General features: G+C 42.6%; 1 protein-coding gene across 6 annotated transcripts in view; it reads right to left on the bottom strand.

The window, feature by feature from the left end:
* Window positions 1-6,113: 6,113 nt before the first annotated feature.
* The window catches only part of LOC140718487 (trypsin-3), a 44,167-nt gene continuing 28,545 nt past the window's right edge, over window positions 6,114-21,735 (bottom strand). For all 6 annotated transcript variants that reach the window (XM_073032341.1, XM_073032342.1, XM_073032340.1 and 3 more), the window contains 4 exons: window positions 17,119-17,269; window positions 16,874-17,015; window positions 12,284-12,550; window positions 6,114-8,790 (listed from right to left, as the gene is read on the bottom strand). In XM_073032341.1, coding sequence (XP_072888442.1) covers window positions 8,644-8,790; window positions 12,284-12,550; window positions 16,874-17,015; window positions 17,119-17,269 — 707 coding nt within the window. In that variant the 3' untranslated portion in view covers window positions 6,114-8,643. The remainder of the gene's footprint in view (window positions 8,791-12,283; window positions 12,551-16,873; window positions 17,016-17,118; window positions 17,270-21,735) is intronic.

Here is a 21,735-nt window from a genome sequence, read left to right as displayed (position 1 = left end):
GGGGTGTGTGTGGATGCAATTAAAGCCCTTTCTACTCCGCTCCAGTATTGCATTGTGCCCCTCCTGTTCATCTTGAATGACGTTAACTGTAGATAAGTGAGGGAGAAGCCTTTATCAAACTACCATTGCAGATACATTTATCAGAATGTAGACACGTCTGGTTCTATATAAAACTCAATAAAAATATTAGCCTCCCTCAGAACTGGAATTTTTTTAAAAATCAGGTTTAACATCACTGATGTATTTTGTGAATTTTTTTGTTTCAACTGAATTATGCTGATTTATACATTATCCCTAAAGGTTAATGTGCAGGTTGAGTCGGTTGTAAGGAAGGCAAATGCAATGTAAGCATTCATTTCGAGAGGACTAGAATATAAAAGCAAGGGTGTAATGTTGAGGCTTTATAAGGCACAGGTCAGGCTGTATTTGGAGTAATGTAAGCAGTTTTGGGCTCCTTATCTAAGAAAGGATGTGCTGACATTGGAGAGAATCACAGGAGGATCATGAGAATTATTCTGTGAATGAAAGGGTAAACATGAGGCATGTTTGATGGATCTTGGCCTGTAGTTGCTGGAGTTTAGAAGGATGAAGGGCTTTGCATTGAAACCTATGAAATACTGAAAGGTCTGGCTAGAGTAGATGTGGAGAAGACATTGGTGAATCCAGATAGTTAATGGTAGTAAATCCAGGATCAGAGAGCACAACCGCAGAATAATTGGACGTTCATTTAGAACAGAGATGAGAAGGAATTTCTTCAGCCAGACGGTGGTGAATCTGTGGAATTCATTACCACAGATGGTTGTGGAGGCCAAGTCATTGGGTGTATTTAAAGCAGACGTTGATAAATTCTTGATTAGTAAGGGTGTCAAAGGTTACGGAGAGAAGGCAGGAGAATGGGGTTGAGAGCGATAATAAATCAGCCATAAGGGAATGATGGAGCAGACTCAATGGGCTGAATGGCCTAATTCTGGCCCTATGACTTATGGTTTTAATCTAATTTTACTTCAATACTGTTTAAGTGTTCTGGTGTTCATTTGATTTGGCTTGAATTGCCATGGGTTTTCTTACTGTAAGGTGGGTAAGAATCAGGTTTATTATCACTGAAATTTGTTGTTTTGTGGTAGCATTACAGTGCAATGCATAAGATATACTATAAGTTACAATAAGAAATATAAACTCAGTGGCCACTTTTTTGTGCAAGAATAGAACCTGGTGTGGTCTTCTGCTGCTGCAAGGTTCGATGTGCTGTGCATTCAGAGATGCGCTTCTGCACACCAACTTTGTAATGTGTGGTTACTTGAGTTATTGCTTCTTTCCTATCAGTTTGAATCAGTCTGGTTTTTTTCTTCTGACCTCTTTCATCAGCAAGGCGGTTTCACCCACACAACTGCCACTCACTGAAAGTTTTATGCTTTTTGTACCATTCTCTGTAAACTCTAGAGACCGTTGTTTGTGAAAATTCCAGGAAATCACCAGTTTCTGAGATGCTCAAACCACCCCATCTGGCACCGACAATCATTCCACGGACACTAACACTTTATTTCTTTGTTTGCTATTTCTGTAATTTTTTTATAGTAATGTGATAGCTTTGCCCCGTACCCTGCTGCAAAACAGCACGTTTCATGTCACTTCAGTCAAAGATAATCAATCTGATTAGATTTTTGTAATAATCCTGTAAAAAAAATTCTGAATGGTGCATGAACACTACCTCACTATTCCTCATTTGCACTATTTGTTTATTTTGTAATTGTAACTTATAGTATTTGTTATTTACTACATTGTACTGCTGCTGCAATACAACAGATTTCACCGCGTATGTCAGTGATGATGTCAGAATGATTCTGATTCTATTCTTGCTTAGTTTGATACAATTGAACAATTAGCTTGCAGTTTCATTCTGTGGCCACTGGGTGTCTCAGTAGAGCCTCTTCTTTTACTTCTGGGTTTATTTCGGTGACATGGACTCTAGATTTGATTGTCAAACAACACACACAAAATGCTGGTGGAACACAGCAGGCCAGGCAGCATCTATAAGGAGAAGCACTATCGACGTCTTGGGCCGAGACCCTTTGTCAGGACTTTTCCAGCATCTGCAGATTTCCTCATATTTGAGATTTGATCGTATTCGGTTCTACACTGCTGCCAGTGGAGAGAGCTTACCAGGCAGATACAGGTAAAGATGAAAGGACGTGTTCAAAACCTCTGAAGAACTCAGTTCAAGAGCCACAAAGTAATGTTGCAGCTCTATTAAAACTGCTTGGACCACACTTAGAATATTGATTGCCTGCCTGGCACTTATCCTTGCAAGCAGAACAAGTGCTACACCTCCACCCTCACTACCACTCAGAGCCCCAAACAGTCCTTCCAGGTGAGGCAACACTTCAGCTTTGGGTCCATTGGGGTCAGAAACTGTTTGATGCTCCCGGTCTGGCCTGTATTATCAGTGAGACACAATGTAGATCACTTTGCCAAAGACCTATGAAAAAGCAGGATCTGCCAGTGACCACCTATTTTAATTCCACTTCCCATTTCCCTTCGATATGTCAATCCATGACCTCCTCCACTGTCGCGATGAGGCCACACGCAGGGTGGAGGAACAGCACCTTATATTCTGTCTGGGTAGCCTCCAACCTGATGGTAAGAATACTGATTTCAAAGGCTTTCAGTAATGTCCTCCTCCGCCCTCTCCTTCACCAGTCCCCATCTCCTTTTCACTCTCTGCCCATTGCCTCGCCTCCCTCTGGTGCTCCTCCCCCATTTTCTTCCTTCCAGGCTTTCTATCTTCACTTACCAGACTCCCCATTCTCCACACCAATCAACTTCCCAACTCTTCACCCCTCCTCCTCCAGCCTGTCAGAATGCTCTCCACGGTACATCTATAGAAGTTTTTAGAAACATGGAAACATAGAAAAACCACAGCACAATACAGGCCCTTCAGCCCACAATGCTGTGCCGAACATGTACTTACTTTAGAAATTACCTATGGTTACCCATAGCCCTATATTTTTCTAAGCTCTATATACCTATCCAGGAGTCTCTTAAAAGACCCTATTGTATCCGCCTCGGTGACAGCGCATTCCACAACTCACCACTCTCTGCGTAAAAAAAACGACATGTCCTCTGTACCTACTTCCAAGCACCTTAAAACTATGCCCTCTTGTACTAGCCATTTCAGCCCTGGGAAAAGCCTCTGACTATACACATGATTAACGCCTCTCATCATCTTATACACCTCTATCAGGTCACCTCTCATCCTCTGTCGCTCCAAGGAAAAAAGGCTGAGTTCACTCAACCTATCCTCATAAGACGTGCTCCCCAATCCAGGCAACATCCTTGTAAATCTCTGCACCCTTTCTATGGCTTCCACATCCTTCCTGTAGTGAGGCAACCAGAACTGAGCACAGTACTCCCAAGTGGGGTCTGACCAGCTGCAACATTACCTCTCAGCTGTTGAACTCAATCCCACAGTTGATGAAGGCCAATGCACCGTATGCCTTCTTAACCACAGAGTCAACCTGTGCAGCAGCTTTGAGTGTCCTATGGACTCAGACCCCAAGATCCCTCTAATCGTCCACACTGCCATTAGAGTCCTAATATTAATACTATATTCTGCTATCATATTTGACCTACCAAAATGAACCACCTCACACTTATCTGGGTTGAACTCCATCTGCCACTTCTCAGCCCAGTTTTTGTGAGGGTATTTGTGTATGTTGGGAGTGGGTTAGGTCCTCAGAGACCTTGACATCCAGGAACTTGAAACTACCCACTCTCTCCACTTCTGGTCCCTCTATGAGGATTGGTGTGTGTTCCTTTGTCTTACCCTTCCTGAAGTCCTAGACTCTGGCACCCAGGAGGCAATGTACCATCCTGGAGTCTTGTTCTCACCTACAGATCCTCCTGTTCATTCCCCTAACCACTGAGTCCCCTATCACCACAGCTTACTCTGGCTCCTTAACCACTTTCCCCTTCCTGACTGTCACCCAGTTCCTGTGTTCTGCACCTTGGGTGTAACTACCTCTCTATAGGTCCTATCTATCACCCCTTCAGCCTCCTGAATTATCCAGATTTCATCCAGTTCCAGCTCCAACTCTTTAACACCGTTTCTTAGAAGCTGCAGCTGGATGCACTTCTCTCAGTTGTAGTGGTCAGAGACACGGGAGGCCTCCTTGCCTTCCCACATCCTACAGGAGCGCCATTCCACTATCCTGCTTGTTATCCCTGATCGTTGTTAGGGTATCTAGTATGTCACATGACTTTACTTCATATTAATCTGAACATTAACAGGTTCCTGGGTATCATTATTTCACAGGACCTCATATCTCTTTCATTAACAAAAGGCTCGGCCGAGGATGTCCTTCTTGCCGCAGTTGGTAAAATTCCACCTTCCCCGGAACATCCTGGTGCAATTCCACACTGTCATCATGGAGAGCATCCTCACATCAGCCATTACTGTCTGGTTTGGTGTGGCATCCCCTCACAATGTACACAAACTACAGTGAACTGTCACGTCAGCAGAAAAGGTCAATGGCTGCAGATGATCATCACTGTATGTGTCTGGGACAAAGGAGTGGGCAGGAAAGAATTATTGTGGACACTACCCACCCTGCAAACTGCCTTTTCCAAAAGCTCGCTTCTGCAAAGTGCTATAGGGATATTATAACAAAAATCTCTTATCATTTTGAAAGTTTCTTTCCCTAGGCAGTTAATCTGATCAAACTAGTTAGCCCCACCCACCTCCTCCATCTGCACTGTAAGCACTTTAAAATCACTGTTTACACTGCTGTTTACATTGTAAATGCATGCTGGAATAGATGTATTTATGCATATTTATTCAATTTTCACAATTCTAACTTTATAATATATTATATCTTATTCTATTCTTCATAATTCTTCATAATTGTTGAATGTTGCTTACTGCTGCATGTTGCACTCTGTCCAACACCCCACAGCAAATTTCTGATACGACAAATGTACACCCAGTGGCTGTTTTAGTAGGTGCAGGAGATACCACTGAGTGTTTCCTGCAGCTGTAGTCCATCCACTTCAATGTTTGGCGTGTTGTGCATTCAGAGATGCTCTTCTGCACACCACTTTTATTAGAGTTACTGTTAGCTTCCTGTTGCCTTGAACCTGCCTAGCTATTCTCCTTTGATTAACAAGGCATTTTTGCCCACAGAACTGCCTCTCCAGGAATTTTTTGTTTTGTTTTTCACATCATTCTCTATAAACTCTGGAGACTAGTGTGCATGAAAATCCCAGGACATCAGCAGTTTCTGAGACTGTCTGGCACCAACAATCATTCCACGGTCAAAGTCACTTAGATTACATTTCTTTCCCATCCTGATGTTTGGTCTGAACAACACTGAACCTCTTGACCATGTCTGCATGCTTTTATGCACTGAGTTGCTGCCACATGATTGGCCGATTAGATATTTGAAACAATGAGCAGGTGTATCTAATAATGTGGCCATTGAGTGTATAATACAAATAAAGTTGATCCTGGATTATACAGAAATGATGGTATTGTTAGAATCGGTTGTTTTAAAAATACTTTTTATAAGATATTATTTGAATTAATGTAACAATTTGCATTTTTAGCAATTGCTTATTTTTTCTCAATACAGTATGTGGCATTTTATCTCCACCTACTGGTGGAAACTGGTATAGCAGTTACTCGACAGTTTGTCATCTATAATTGGCTAAGTGTCAGCACGTTGCACATGTGATTTCATTGTGTGAACTTTGATTGGATTCTGTTATCTCAGGAATTTGTGTTATCTGGACGATCGTGGTGATAGATTTTTCAAAAGCACCATCTTCAATCTTTACTTGCTCCTTTGTTTTAGATACACTAGTGAAATTTAAGAGCTTACTAGATATGGAAGAATTTAAGGTGGGGGGGGTATATGGGAGGCAGGGTTTAAGGGTCGGCATGGCATTGTGGGCGGAAGGGCCTGTACTGTGCTGTACTATTCTATGTTCTATGAACTCAGCAGGTCAGACAGCATCCATGGAGGGGAATAAAAGTGAAACGTGTTGCTGGCATCATCAAATCAATCCTCACTGACTGAATTTAATGAAAATGACACATTTTGCTGTATGCTTCAGAATCAGAATCAGAATCACTTTATTGCCAGAATTGATTGCGATTTGGTGCCAAGCATAAAACAAAGGACAATACCGTAACAGACAACACAAGAGCAACCGACTATTTACAAGACAGTAGTGCAGACTGGCATGAGCAATCAATGATCAGCAGAAGGGTCACACGTGCAAATGTCAATAATCAAACTTTAATAAATGTGAACATACAAACAGACTCAATAATTATCAACAGAACAAGGACAGCTGAAAGACAGTTTAACGGACGTTGTGTAGGGACAGTTAGGGTATTACACCTGAGTGAGTCTTGTTGAGAAGCTGGGTAGCTACGGGAAAGGAGTTTTGGAGGTGACATGTAGTCCTGGTGGTGATGGACTTGTAGCATCTCCCTGATGCCAATCTGGTGACTGTTAGGGTGGGTGGAGTCAGCAGTGATGTTTTCAACTCTCGTCATTGCTCTGGCAATGAACAGCATTGATGTAAATGTGACAAATAAAGCTAATCTTTATCTTTTCAGAACCAGTTGACATTTAAGGCGGAGACCCTTCATCAGGACTGGAAGGAAGGGGGGAGGGAAGGAGTACAAGCTGGCAGGAGATAGGTAAGACAAGGTGGGTGGGGAGTGGGGGATGAAGTAAGATAGGTGGAAGGGGTAAAGGGCTGAAGAAGAAGGATTCTGATTGGAGAGGAGAGTGGAATAAGGGGAAGGTCCTGAGGACATGGGAGGAAAGGAATAGGGTGAGAGAGCAATTGGAAAGAGAAAACAAAAAAAAGTTGTGGAGAAGAGATGGGAGTGATTACCATTAGGTAACTGCTCTGCTCTAACCTATAAATTCAGAATCAGCTCTAAAAGGATAAACTCTATTGTCGTTTGCTTTCTGTGAGCAAAATGGTAAAGAAAATTTTCTGAAATGAGTTAAAGACTTAGGCTGTGACCCACATTTATGCTAACCACTCCTTTCTAGTTTACCATTCTGGACCGGGAGAGTCCCATAATGACCAAAAAATATAAATGCTTCTGGTTTTAATAAAATTTCACTTTCAGCAATTTGAAGGCACGTGCTTCAGCCTTGAACCTCAGCAGTTAGTTTGTATCAACGTTAGTGAGCTCAGAGAATGACGGACAATTTGTGAAAGGAAGGAGTGTGGTGCACATGCGTTGTAGAGAGTGGATTTTCATTGAGACCTGATGAAGGGTCTTAGCCCAAAACGTCAACTGATTTTCCATTTCCATTGATGCTGCCTGACTTGCTGAGTTCCTCCAGCATTTTGTGTGTGTTGCCCTGGATTTCCAGCATCTGCAGAATCTCTTGTGTTTAATATTTCATTGATTCTATTGTGTTTCTTGGATTTACTGTGAATGCCCACAAGAAAATGAGTCTCAGGGTTGTATACAGTGACATATATGTACTTTGATACTAAATTTAATTTCACTTCAAACTTTGAACTTCTACAATTTTGAGTTAAGTTACTGGATGTATGGTTTGAGCTTAACGTGCATGTTAAGTCGGTGGTAAGGAAGGCAAATGCAAAGTTACTATTCACTTCCGAAGGACAAGATTATAAATTTAGTGGCCATTTTATTAGGTATCTCCTGTAATGAACTAAATGGCTACTGAGTGTACATCTTCATCTTCATGCCCATCCACTTCAAGGTTCGACGTGTTGTGTGTTCAGAGATGCTCTTCTGCACACCACTGTTGTAACGTGTGGTTATTTGAGTTACTGTCACCTTCCTGTCAGCTGGAACCAGTCTGGCCATTCTCCTCTGACCTCTCTCATTAACAAGGAGTTTTTACCCACAGAACTGCTGCTCCCTGGATATTTTTTGTTCTGCGCACCATTTTCTGTAAACTCTAGAGATGATCGTGCATGAAAATCCCAGGAAGGAGACCTGGAGTTTCTGAGATACTCCAACGACCCTGTCTGGCACCAACAATCATTCCACGGTTAAAGTCACAGATCACATGCTTCCTTTATTCTGATGTTCGGCCTGAACAACAACGGAACCTCTTGACCACGACTGCATGCTTTTGGCATTGAACAGCTGATTAGATATGTGCATTAACCAACAGGTGTACCTAGTAAAGTGGCCACTGAGTGTAACAACAAGGAAGTGATGCTGAGGATTTATAAAGCATCCATCAGACTGCTCATGGAGTACTGTGAGCAGTTTTGTGCTGACATTGGAGAGGGTTCAGAGGAGGTTCAAGAGAATGATCCCGGGAATGAAAGGGTTAACATGATGAGTGTTTGATGGGTCTAGCACTGTACTCACTGGAATTTAGAAGAGTTGGAGGGGGAATCTCATTTCTGTTCAACTTAATGATTATAATTAGAGGCAAGTTGTTAGTCACATTCAATTAAAACTGATTTAAATTGCGTAAATAATTGCACTAATTGGCTCTAAAACAAAAGGCAATTTTGAAAACTTTTTTTCTGTTTTTTTTTTAGGACTAACATAAGCAAAAAAGAAATTAACTGGATGGCATCTAATATTTTCACAAGTAACCAGGAATGATGAGTGATGAGCTGTACTCAAAATCTTATTTTGTTTCCTATCCACTTAATGTATTTAGCTACATTGGTGTAAACGCCTGGGTACTTGCGATGTGCACAGCTGATCCCCCAGGAGACGATTCCTTGAATTATTCCGTCGCAGATCAATGGCCCTCCAGAGTCACCCTGCAAGGAGACGAGGAAGAAATTCAAAATCGGTGTCAAAATTTTTTTTTAATTAGTTTTTTTATTAGTTTTTCAAAACATTTTACAAATTAAAAACCCCAAATCCCAATGAGGAACATTAATACAGTGCAAAATTAAGCATACAATAACAATATGCTACAAAGGAAGAGAATTAACAAAAAAGCACCTAAATTAAAGACAAGTAAGCTTAGTCTCCTCCCCAAGCCCCACAACACAAGAAAAAACAACAACTCCAGACCAACCACAACACAATATAGAGAGTATAAGTCAGAACAGTCAAACTCCCAGACTGTGAATACACTTAGCAACAGAGGATAATAATGCCTACTACCAGAAAAAAAAGGGAGCTGAAAGCAAGGGACCGAAAAGAAGAAGAAAAAAAAACAAAACCCCTAGTCAAGAGGAAGGTTATGAAAGTACTCGATAAAAGGTCCCCAGACCTTATGGAACTTTAGATCCGAATTAAGAACTGAATAATGAATTTTTTCGAGGTCCAAGCAGGCCATAATGTCGTTAAGCCATTGCGCATGTGTGGGCGGGGCAACATCTCTCCATCTAAGGAGGATCAAGCGTCTAGCCAGGAGAGAGGCAAAGGATAATATTCGGTATTTGGTCGGACCCAGACATAAATCTGTCTCGCCCCAGAAACCGAACAGAGCAATTAAGGGGTTTGGTTCTAGGTGCTGATTCAGAATACACGATATCGTAGTGAAGACATCTTTCCAGAATTTCTCCAAGCTAGGACAGAACCAGTACATATGGATGAGAGAGGCCATGCCCCTCTTGCATTTATCACAGAGCGGACTAATGCTAGGGTAGAATCGAGATAGTTTAGATTTAGACATATGGGCTCTATGAACAATCTTAAACTGTAAAAGGCAATGGCGAGCACAAAGAGAGGTTGAGTTAACCGATTTAAGAACTGAGTCCCAGCTCTCCTCGGATAAGGAGATATTTAAATCCTGCTCCCAGGCCATTTTAATTTTATCCACAGGGGCCCATCATAAGGCTGCTAGTTTATCTCGGATAATTGATATTAAACCTTTACCTAGTGGATTGATGGAAAGAAATAGGTCCATAGCATTTTTCGCAGGCATTTCAGGAAAGTTAGGAATTAAAGGAGCAATAAAGTGTCGGATTTGGAGATATCTGAAAAAATGAGCGTTAGGCAGATTGAACTTAACAGAGAGCTGCTGAAAAGAGGCGAAGCGATTATCAATGAAAAGATCTTCAAAATGTCTAATGCCCTTCCTATACCAAACATGGAATGCTGAATCGTACGTAGTAGGTAAAAAAAAGGTGATTATGTGCGACAGGGCTGGAAACGGAAAACCCCTGGAAGCCATAGCATTTCCTGAACTGAGCCCATATGTGCAAAGTGTGTCTAACAAGAGGATTAGCTATTGATCTGGGCAGACTACTAGGGAGTGCAGAGCCAAGAAGTGCAGAGATAGATAATTCTTTAGTGGAGCTCAACTCCATTGCCACCCAGTTAGGGCACTCAGGTTGGCCGTGGAAGAAAGACCAAAAGGTAGCACAACGTATATTAGCTGCCCAATAATATAAACGAAAGTTAGGTAAAGCCATGCCACCCTCTTTTTTAGATTTTTGGAGATGTATTTTATTAATTCTGGAACGCTTATTCTGCCACAAATATGAAAAAATAATAGAGTCTAAGGAATCAAAAAAAGATTTAGGAATAAAAATTGGGATAGATTGAAATAAGTATAAAAATTTGGGGAGAACATACATTTTAACAACATTAATACGACCTACCAAAGACATAGATAGAGGTGACCATTGTACCAGATTCTGTTTTATAGCATATGAAAGATTGGCAAAGTTTTCACGAAAGAGATCTTTAAACTTCCTTGTGACTGTAATTCCAAGATAAGTAAATTGATTATGGACTACTTTAAAAGGGAGATCACGAAATGTTAGTTCTTGTGCTTCTTTATTAATTGGGAAAAGTTCACTCTTATGTAAATTAAGTTTATAGCCAGAGATCTGGCTAAACTGGTCAAGAAGTGAAAACATTAGAGGTAAGGACGTAGACGGATTTGAGAGAAAGAGTAATAAGTCATCAGCATAGAGAGAAACTTTATGCTCAACACCCCCTCTCCAAATCCCGGTCAATTCAGGACAGTTTCGAAATGCTATCACCAGAGGTTCTATAGCCAAATCAAAGAGAAAGGGACTTAAGGGGCATCCCTGACGGGTGCCACGTTTGAGATTAAATACTTGGGATTTCTGAAAATTAGTTAAAACAGAAGCAGTAGGACACAGGTACAGCAATTGGATCCAAGAGATGAAACTTTGGCCGAGGACAAATTTTTCTAAGACGGCAAAAAGGTAGTTCCACTCTATACGGTCAAATGCTTTCTCCGCATCGAGGGAAATAACACATTCAGGAATCCCAGTTGGAGGTGAGTATAAGATATTAAATAAATGCCAAATGTTAAAAAAAGGGAGACGGTTTTTAATAAAGCCTGTTTGGTCATCAGAGATAATGGAGGGAATAACGGTTTCTAGTCTATGAGCCAAAACTTTAGCTAAGATCTTTACATCAACATTGAGCAGAGAGATCGGCCTATACGAGGAACACTCTGTTGGGTCTTTGCCCTTTTTTAAAAGAAGAATAATAGATGCCTCATTGAAAGAGGGTGGCAATTTGCCGTAATTAAACGAGTCAGATAATACTGAAAGTAACTGAGGAGAAAGAAATGAAGAGAATGATTTATAAAATTCTACAGGGAACCCATGAGGTCCAGGAGATTTCCCTGAGGACAGTGCAGAAATTGCAAAAGATATCGGTGTCAAAAATTTTTGATTGCAGAATAAGGTGTGAGAAGGGAGGAGTACGAGCTGGCAGGTGATAGGTGAGGGGAAAGGGAGAGATGGAATGAAGTAAGAAGTTGGGAAGGGATAAGATAAATGGAAAAGGTAGAGAGAGGGCTGTTAGGAGAAGAGAGTGGACTATCGGAGAGGGGAAGGAGGAGGGGCTTTCATTTCTCTCTTGTGAACATGGTTTATCTCATGCTAAATGCCTGTGATACTGCTGTAAAAACATTTTCCTTTGAATCCATATACACATGTACTTGTGCACATGATGCTAAACTTTGATAGCTCTCCTGTCAAAGTCCTGTTTTCACTTTCTGGGTCGCCATGGAAACAGTAAACAGTGGCAGTGTGCTACAGTAAGGAGGCCCCGGGAGCACACTTTACATAAGTATTTTCCACTGTGTATATGTTTAGTATTTGTCTCGTCCTGCCGACTTGAGTGCTCAATTTAGCCAAGTATTGGTAACTGTGTAGCTTGAATGGTTTGTGGTTCAGTGTCTGCCTTCTCCTGTATATAAAAAGCTAACTTACTGACCAGCAGTGTGTCTTCGCCCCCGCTCACTGAACCCACAAACCTGATTTCACACGACAATTGTGTAATGTAGAATTAAGTACCGTGAATATTACGTACCTGACAAGAATCCTTGCCTCCCTGCCGATATCCTGCACAGATCATGTAGTGATTAACTCTGCCGTTGTAGGAGGAAGGTCTATTGCACACGTAATTTGAAATGATTGGAACCTGAACTGCTATAAGCACATCCGACAGGCTGTAACTGTAAACACTGGTGACGCCCCATCCTGAGACGGTACATATCGTGTCTTTCGGCACCCTTTTTGTGGACGTTGGAATTGGTACGGGGCTGATGTATGCACTCTGTCTCACTGGCTTGTTAATCTGAGATATATATCAAAAAAAGTGTTACATGCAAGATTCGAGATTGTTTAATGTAAAGGAGAACAAAATAATTCGAACAGAGATGAGGAGGAATTTCTTTATCCAGAGGGTGGTGATTCTGTGGAATTCACTGACACGGGTGGCTGTGAAGGGCAGGTCACCGGGTGCATTTAAGGCACTTATTCAAATCTGATTCCAACCAGCAAATAACAACTCATGTCCAGTTTTATTCATTTATCATGAAGGCAATTTGCAGAGCTGATTCACTGGGTCTCGGTACACTTTAGATTCAAGATTATATAATATTATATTATGTAATAACAAATGTAGAGGGGATCAAAATAATTGTTACTCCAGATCCGACATAGCACAAAAAATCCTGATAAGGAACAAAATAATAAAAAAACACAGAAAATATAAATACATAAGCTGGCTTATACACATACAGGAGGTGATTTATAAGTTCGTGGCCTAAGGTAGAAGGAGTCAGTTTTAGAAAACCTAGCACATTTATTTTTCAACATAGTCCCCTCCTACATTTACACATACATGCCTGAAGTCCCACATCACCAGGTTCAGGAACAGGTACACTCTTTCAACCATTCGGTTCTCGAAGCAACTGGCACAAACCTCATCACCACAGTTTAACAACACTATCATTTTGTACTAAAATGGATTTTGTGTTTTATTTTGGTCTAACTGTGGTTTTTGTTTAATTGAGATTTTCCCTGTGAATGTTGAGTGCCTGATGCTCCGAGCCTGTGACGCTGCTGTAAGTTTTTCACACAAGGTCTTGTCTACATGATAATAAACACAACTTTGATTTCCTCTTGTAGAGTTACTTCATTCATTCATTCATTATGTGCTGTGTCATATGACATGGGCGGGCGTGCCTTTCCACTTCCATGACCATGATTGTACTTGGCAAATTTTTCTACAGAAGCAGTTTGCCATTGTCATTGTCTCCTTCTGGGCAGTGTCTTCACAAGATGCATGGTCCCAGCCATTATCAATACTCTTCAGAGATTGCCTGCCTAGTGTCAGAGGTCACATAACCAGGACTTGTGATGTACACCAGCTGCTCATACGACCATCCACCACCTGCTCCCAAGTCTTCATGTGACCTTGCCCAAGGGTGACCTGCTGGCTAGCAGAGGGAAGGAGCACCTTACACCTCCTTTGGTAGATACGCATCTCCACCCCGCCACCTAGTTACTAAATTGCCTACTGTTAAAACCAAAGAGGTGCTGCAGATCTCCCTGTCTCTGGAATATCTCCTCACAAACACCCTTATCTTTCTTCTACAGAATATTTAGTTACTTGTCTGGACCAAACGTGCCTTCATCAACTGCACCCAGACCACAAGACCATAAGACATAGCAGCAGAATCAGGCTATTTAACCCATCGAGTGTTCTCTGCCATTCCATCATGGCTGATTTATTATCCCTCTCAATCCCAATTCTCCTGCTTTCTCCCTGAAATCACTGTTGTGGGCTGTATCAAACATGGTAATGAATCAGCATACAGGAGGGAGGATGAAAACTTGGCTGAGTGGTGTAACAACAACAACCTCTCACTCAATGTCAATAAGACCAAGGGTCTGATTGTAGACTTCAGGAGAACACACCACCAGGTTCAAGAACAGTTACTACCCTTCAAACATCAGGACTCACACCACCAGGTTCAAGAACAGTTACTACCCTTCAAACATCAGGCTCTTGAACAGAACACTTATTTAAGGACTTTTTGAATTGTATTTTATGCTCTTGTTATTTATTGCACTTTATTTATAATTGCATTTGCACAGTTTGTTGTCCATTGATCCTGTTTACAGTTATTGTTCTATAGATTTGCTGAGTATGCCCGCAGAAGAGGAAAAGAATCTCAGGTTGTGTGTGGAGACGTGTATGTATTCTGATAATTAATTTTACTTTGAACTTTAAACTTTTCAACCTTTGTGATACCTATACTAATCAAAAGCCTATCGACCCCTCTGCTTTAAATGTACCCAATAATTTGGCTTCCAAGGCTGTCCGTAGCATGAATTCCACAGATTCACCACCATTTGGCTAAAGAAATTCCTCCTCATCTCCAACCTAAAGAGATATCTTTCTACAAAGAGGCTGTGCCCTCTGGTCCTAGACTCTCTCACTACAGGAAACATCTTCTCCACATCCACTGTGTCTAGGCCTTTCAATAGTCAATAGGTTTCAATGAGATCCCCCCCACCCCGCACCCCCGTTCTTCTAAACTCCAGTGAGTACTGGCCCAGAGTTATCAAAGACTCCTCAGGCTTGTGAATCTGCTCTAGACCAAATTTAAGGGAAATCACTGAAAGAGTGATGCCCAGGACTGTGACTGTGTGGGTTTCCTCTGGGTGCTCTGCTTCCATCTCACATTCCAAAGCCATACGGGTTCGTGTCAGTAAGTTGTGTCCATTCCATGTGTGGCCCCCAGCATGTCCTCATTTGACACAAAATGGCGCATATCACTGTATATCTCAAAGTACATGTGACGAAAGTGACACTTCAGGGAAGGTGCTATTGTAGGTAGCATTCACCAGACTCAAAAACAGTTACAGCACTTCCCCCGCCTTCTAGATCAGTAGGGCTAATCTACCCCTCCACCTGATAATCCACTCCTCCACACCCCCAACCAATCCTGAACCTTGAAATAAAGGTATTTACTAGAAGAGCTGCGTATGCAGGGCTCTGAGCATTGTCAATGATCCCTCCCATCCGTCCAACAATCTCTTTGACCCCTACCATCAGGCAGGAGGTACTGTAGCATTAGGACAAGGACCGTTAGGACGGGAAACAGCTTCTTCCCCCCGGGCCGCGAGGCTACTGAACTCCCTGTCACCACCCAGGTCTCGTCACACATGAAGTGCCCGTAGCGTTGTACTGTTTACTTTTTAATTTGTATCGTAAATACATCTTATACTAACGGTTTGGAATGTATTTCAATACTTGTTAATTTTTTGTGGTAATATTACAATGTGCACTGTGTGTGAATTATATGTAGTGTGTTGTGCATTTTGGCCAGAGGAATGTTGTTTCGCATACAGTTGAAATGACAATAAACTTGAACTTGAACTGAACTGCTACTAATCTTTAATCTTTAATCATTTGGCATTTTCAAGGCTTGCTTCCTGACCCCACTAACCACTCCCCAAAGCCCCTGTTCTGGCTTCCCAATGTCCCCTGACCCCACTAACCACTCCCCAAAGCCCCTGTTCTGGCTTCCCAATGTCCCCTGGCCCCACTAACCACTCCCCAAAGCCCCTGTTCTGGCTTCCCAATGTCCCCTGGCCCCACCAACCACTCCCCAAAGCCCCTGTTCTGGCTTCCCAATGTCCCCTGACCCCACTAACCACTCCCCAAAGCCCCTGTTCTGGCTTCCCAATGTCCCCTGGCCCCACCAACCACTACCCCAAAGCCCCTGTTCTGGCTTCCCAATGTCCCCTGGCCCCACCAACCACTACCCCAAGCCCCCTGTTCTGGCCTCTAAATACATAATTCATTTTGAATGAACTTCACTTCCTGTATGCAAAACCTTTTTTAATATAATTTCCTGTGTGAGTAGTTTTTATTCTAATTTGAAGCCTATACATTTTCACCCTCTCTTTATTTGCCCTTGAAACAGTCTGAAGTTTAGGTAATATTGGTAAAAATTTAGTAGATATATTTTAAAGGGATCATTATGTTGAAGTTTATTATTGTGCTCCAGTTTACTCGTGTTTATGTGGCACAGTTATGGAATGTTGCATGTGTCTACTACCTTGGTTAACACATTGTGAGAATAATCAACAGTATTAGTATTTTCAGGTGCATGATATACATATTTTACTCAACTCTCTGCAGTACATATATTATTTTTATTTTGAAATACTGCACAGAACAGGCCCTTCCAGCCCTTTGAACTGCGCCCCCCAACAACCCCATCTTAACCCTAACCTGATCACAGGGCAGTTTACAATGGCCAGTTAACCTACCCGGTACATCTTTGGACTGTGGGAGGAAACTGGAGCAGCCAGAGGAAACCCACGCATTCTCTGGGGAGGACATATAGAGACTCCTTCCAGAGGACGCAGAGAATGAACTCTGAACTCTGACGTCCCAAGCTGTAGTTGTGTCCCACTAACTGCTACACATTGTGTGGTGCCCAAGATTCACAGGAAAAGAGATCTCACTAAAAGCCCTGGAGAAAGCGGCCGCCTCAGGTGATGTTTAAGAAGGTGTTTAGCTCACTGCACAGCCGTGTGTGTGAGGACAGCACACACCCAGCTTACACACTCACAGCTTACACACACACTCACTTACCTTCAGAAGCATGATGTCGTGTTTGAACGTTGCAGGCTGGTAATAGGGGAAGAGGATAAGTTTGGACACCTTGTAATACACCTCAGTACCATCAGACTTGGACAGACTGTGTTCACCAAGGACAACTGTGATGAGATACGGACTAAAACGGCAGAACAGTTACAGGTTACACTTTTGTAGCAAGGGCCTTTGAAAATATGAGTTCTTATTTTAAAATATGTGAGGTATGTTTGCAAGGAACCTACGGTTTCACACAGTGAGCTGCAGAGAGGATCCAGGAGAGGTTAATTAAACTCCCACTGCAGTAATGAACGGATCGTATCTGTAAGGAGGCTTGGAATGGGAGAGAGTGAGGCACAACTTCGGAGCCTCCAATGATCCTGTCCTGGGCTAGACCTGGACAAAGGAAATATTGAACATTTAAAAAACACACACATCGTGGCACAGCCAATACAGACCCACCTTGTGCCTTGAGTTTACCCCTCACACCCTCACTCTAACTGTACAATTGCGTTGACCTACTGTGGCCGCAATTCTCAATGCATTGCTGTGAGGTACAGTGAGCCAGCAATGGCGGGAGGTTGCAGGTTGTGGAGTTGTAGAATCATAACTAACTGAAGCACAGAAACAGGCCCTTCAGCCCATCTAGTCCACGCCAACCTGTCCTTCTGCCTAGTCCAATCAACCTGCACCTGGACCATAGCTCTTCATATCCCTCCCAAACTGCTCAACCCCACATTCACCACTTCCGCTGGCAGCTCATTCCACACACACACCACCCTCCCCCCCTCAGATTCCCTGTAACTATTTTACCTTTCACCCTTAACCTATGACCTCTAGTTCTAGTCTCACCAAACCTGAGGGGAAAGAGCTTGAAAGAGGAAACTGCAGCTCAGGACTTTGATCAGCTGATGGCTACCTGACAGGACGCTGGCAAAAGGCCTTTTCCACCATCACTAGTGTCATCACAGGTAGACAGGGTTGTAAAGAGAGCTTTTGGCACATTGGCCTGCGAAAACGAAAGTACTGAGTACAGGAATTGGGATGTTACACTGAAGTTGCATAAGACATGGGTGAGGTATAATTTGGAGTATTGTTGGCAGTTCTGGTCACTACCTACAGGGAAGATATCAATAGAGTGCAGAGAAAATTTGTGAAAAATGTTGTTTTGTGTCAGCATAAAATATAGAATAAATTATGATAAAAAATAGATACAGTAAAAAAATTAAATAAGTAGTGCAAAAAGGGAGAAAAAATATTGATGGAGTGCATACTGGTTAATTGTTTGTTCAGAAGTCTGTTGGCAGAGGGGAAACAATTAGTGTCTTAAGGCTCCTGTATCTCCTCCCTGACGGTAGCAATGAGAAGAGGGCATGTCCTGGGTGATGGGGGTCCTTATTGAGACTTTGACTTTTGAAGATGTCCTGGACGCTGGGAAAGCTGGTGCCCATGATGGAGGTGGTCGAGTTTGCAACTTGCTGCAGCTTTTTTCGATCCTGTGCAGTCGCCCCTCCACACCAGACGATGATGCAATCAGTTAGACTGGTCTCCACGGTACGAATGTCTATGGTGACATACCAAGTCTCCTCAAACCCCTCATGAAACGCTAGCAAGCCTTCTTCACGACTGCATCCAGATGTTGGGCCCAGGATAGGTTCTCTGACATGTTGATACGTAGGAACTTGAAGCTGCTTAGCAGTTCCACAAAGACAGAAATTATATTACATTGTACTGTCACCATGTCACACACCACAAATAAATCTATTATATTTAAGACATAGGAGCAGTATTAGGCCATTTGGTCCATCAAGCCTACTCCACCATTCCATCACGGCTAATTTATTATCCCTCTCAACCCCACTCTCCTGCCTTACCACTCTAATCTTTGACATCCTGACTAATCAAGAACCTATCAAACTCCACCTTAAATGTACCCAGTGACTTGGCCTCCACAGCCACCTGTGGCAAAGAATTCCACAGATTCACCACCCTCTGGCTAAAGATATTCCTCCTCATCTCTGTTCTAAGTGGATGTCCCTCTATTCTGAGGCTGTGTCCTCTGGCCCTAGACTCTCCCTCTATTGGAAACATCCTCTCCACATCCATTCTATTTTCCCCTTCCGATATTCAATAGGTTTCAATGAGATTCCCTCCCCCCCCCCCATTCTTCTAAACTCCAGTGAGTACAGGCCCAGAGCCATTAAACACCCTCAGACATTAACCCTTTAATTCCCAGGATCATTCTTGAGACAACATTTAAGAGAATTTAGAGAGGGTAAAGGATGGGAGGGGTATGGAGGGCTGTGGTCTGGGTGCAGGTCCATAAGACATACGAGCAGAATTAGGCCATTCAGCCCATTGAATCTGCTCTGCCATTCCATCCTGGCTGATCCCGGATCCCACTCTACCCTATACACCTGCCTTCTCGCCATATCCTTTGACGCCCAAATCGATCAGGAAACAACTTCCACCTTAAATATACCCACAGACCTGGCCTTCACTGCTGTCTGTGATAGGGCATTCTATAGATTCACCACTGTCAGGCTAAAAAAAATTCCCCCTTATCACTGTTCTAAAAGCTCACCCCTCAATTCTGAGGCTGTGCCCTCTAGTTCTGGATACCCCCACAATAGGAAGCATCCTCTCAACATCCACCCTATCTAGTCCTTTCAAGATTTGGTAGGTTTCAATGAGATTCCCCTCTGCATTCTTCTAAATTCCAGCAAGCACAGGCCCAAAACTGCCAAACACTCCTCATACATTAACCCCGTCACTTCCGGAATCACCATCGTGAACCTCCTCTGGACTCTCTTCAATGATAACACATCCTTTCTGAGATATGGGGCCCAAAACTGTTGACAATAATCCAAGTGCGACATGATTAATGGTTTATAAAGCCTCAGGTTTATCTCCTTGCTTTTTATTCCACTTGAAATTAATGCCAACATTGCATTTGCCTTCATCACCACTGACAAAACCTGTAAATTAACCTTCTGGGAGTCTTGCACGAGGACTCCCAAGTCCCTGTGCACCTCTGATGTTTGAACCTTCTCCCCATTTAGATAATAGTCCGCACTACTGTTCCTTTTACCAAAATGCATTATCATACATTTCCCAACACTGTATTCCATCTGCCACTTTTGTGCCATTCTTCCTAATTTGTCTAAGTTCTACTGCAATTGCATTGCTTCCTCAGCACTACCTACCCCTCCACCTATCTTCATATCATCTGAAAACCTTGCTACAAAACCATCAGTTCAATTATCCAAATAATTGACAAACAATATGAAAAGTAGTGGTCCCAATACTGACCCCTGAGGAACACCACTAGTCACCGGACCAACCAGAAAATGGTCTTTTTTATTCCCACTCACCGTCTCCTGACTGTCAGCCATTCCTCTATCCATGTCAGTATCTTTCCTGTAACACCATAGGATTTTATCTTGTTAAGCAGCCTCATGTGCAGCACCTCATCAAACGCCTTCTGAAAATCCAAGTAAATGACATCCACTGCCTCTCCTTTGTCCACCCTACTTGTTACTTAATCGAAGAACTCTAACAGGTTTGTCAGGCAAGATTTCCCTTCACGGAAACCATGCTGACTTTGACTTATTTTATCATTAGTCTCCAAGTACCCTGAAACCTCATCCTTAATCATCAACTCCAACATTTTCCCAACCACAGGGGTTAGGCTATCTGGCCTATAATTTCCCCTATTTTGCCTTCCTCCCTTCTTGAGAGTGGAGTGACATTTACAATCTTACAGTCCTCCAGGACCATGCCAGAATCAAGTGATTCTTGAACGATCATGATCAATGCATCCGTTATCTCTTCAGTAACCTCTCTGAGGACTCTGGGATGTCATCCATCTGGTCCAGGTGACCTATCCACCTTAAGACCCTAGAGTTTGCCCTGCACTTTTCCCTTTGTAATAGCAATGGCACTCACTCCTGCTCCCTGACACTCATTGACCTCTGCCACACTACTAGTGTCTTCCACAGTGAAGACTGATGCAAAGTACTCATTAAATTCATCTGCCATTTCTTTGTCCCCCATTACTACCTCACCAGCATCATTTTCCATTGGTCCACTATCAAATCTCACTTCCCTTTTACTCTTTATATAACTGTAAAAACTTTGGGTCGATGGGACTAGGCAGATTCATAGTCTGGCATGGACTAGATGGGCTGAAGGGCTTGTTTCTGTGCTGTGGTGCTCTATGACCCTTTGACTCTACATCAAAATAAATCCAGTGTATGAAGAGTGATTCCTGTGGAAAATTCTGTTTTCTTGCTGATCGACAACGATCAGCGTCTTTTCATGCTGGTACCTGTTAAAGTGAATACAAAAATAACATTTCACAGAGCTGATATAATAATAGAAGGTATAGAACAGGTCTTGGTAAAGGCAGAGTTGAAAAAGATCTTACTCTACAAAATTGCAGAGCATTATGACTTACAGCTGTGTCAAGACTGTAATCTTTAAGAAAATGGATCTGTCCTTCTAGAGATGTGTAGTAGAGAACATCCTAACAAGCTGCATCACTGTGTGATACAGAAACAGCTCTGTAACGGGCAGGAAGGCTCGACAATGGGCAGTCAAAACTGCCCAACGTATCACCGGCACCAGCTTACCCACCATCAAGGACACACACGTATATAAAAAGATTCTGGAAAATGGCCAGTAATACCAAGGATCCCACCCACTCTGCTCATGGACCATTTGTCCCACTCCTATTAAAGAGGGGGGCTATGTAGCATCCACGCCAGGACCACCAGACTCAAATCCAGTTACTTTCCCCAAGCAGGAAGGCTGATCAACACCTCCACCCACCAACCACCACTACTTTATCATAAACACAA

Source organism: Hemitrygon akajei, chromosome 29 (genome assembly GCF_048418815.1).
Source record: "Hemitrygon akajei chromosome 29, sHemAka1.3, whole genome shotgun sequence".
NCBI classification, from domain to species: Eukaryota; Metazoa; Chordata; class Chondrichthyes; order Myliobatiformes; family Dasyatidae; genus Hemitrygon; species Hemitrygon akajei.
The sequence above is the reverse complement of the archived record's forward strand: the minus strand, read 5'-3'. Positions and strand labels throughout refer to the sequence as shown.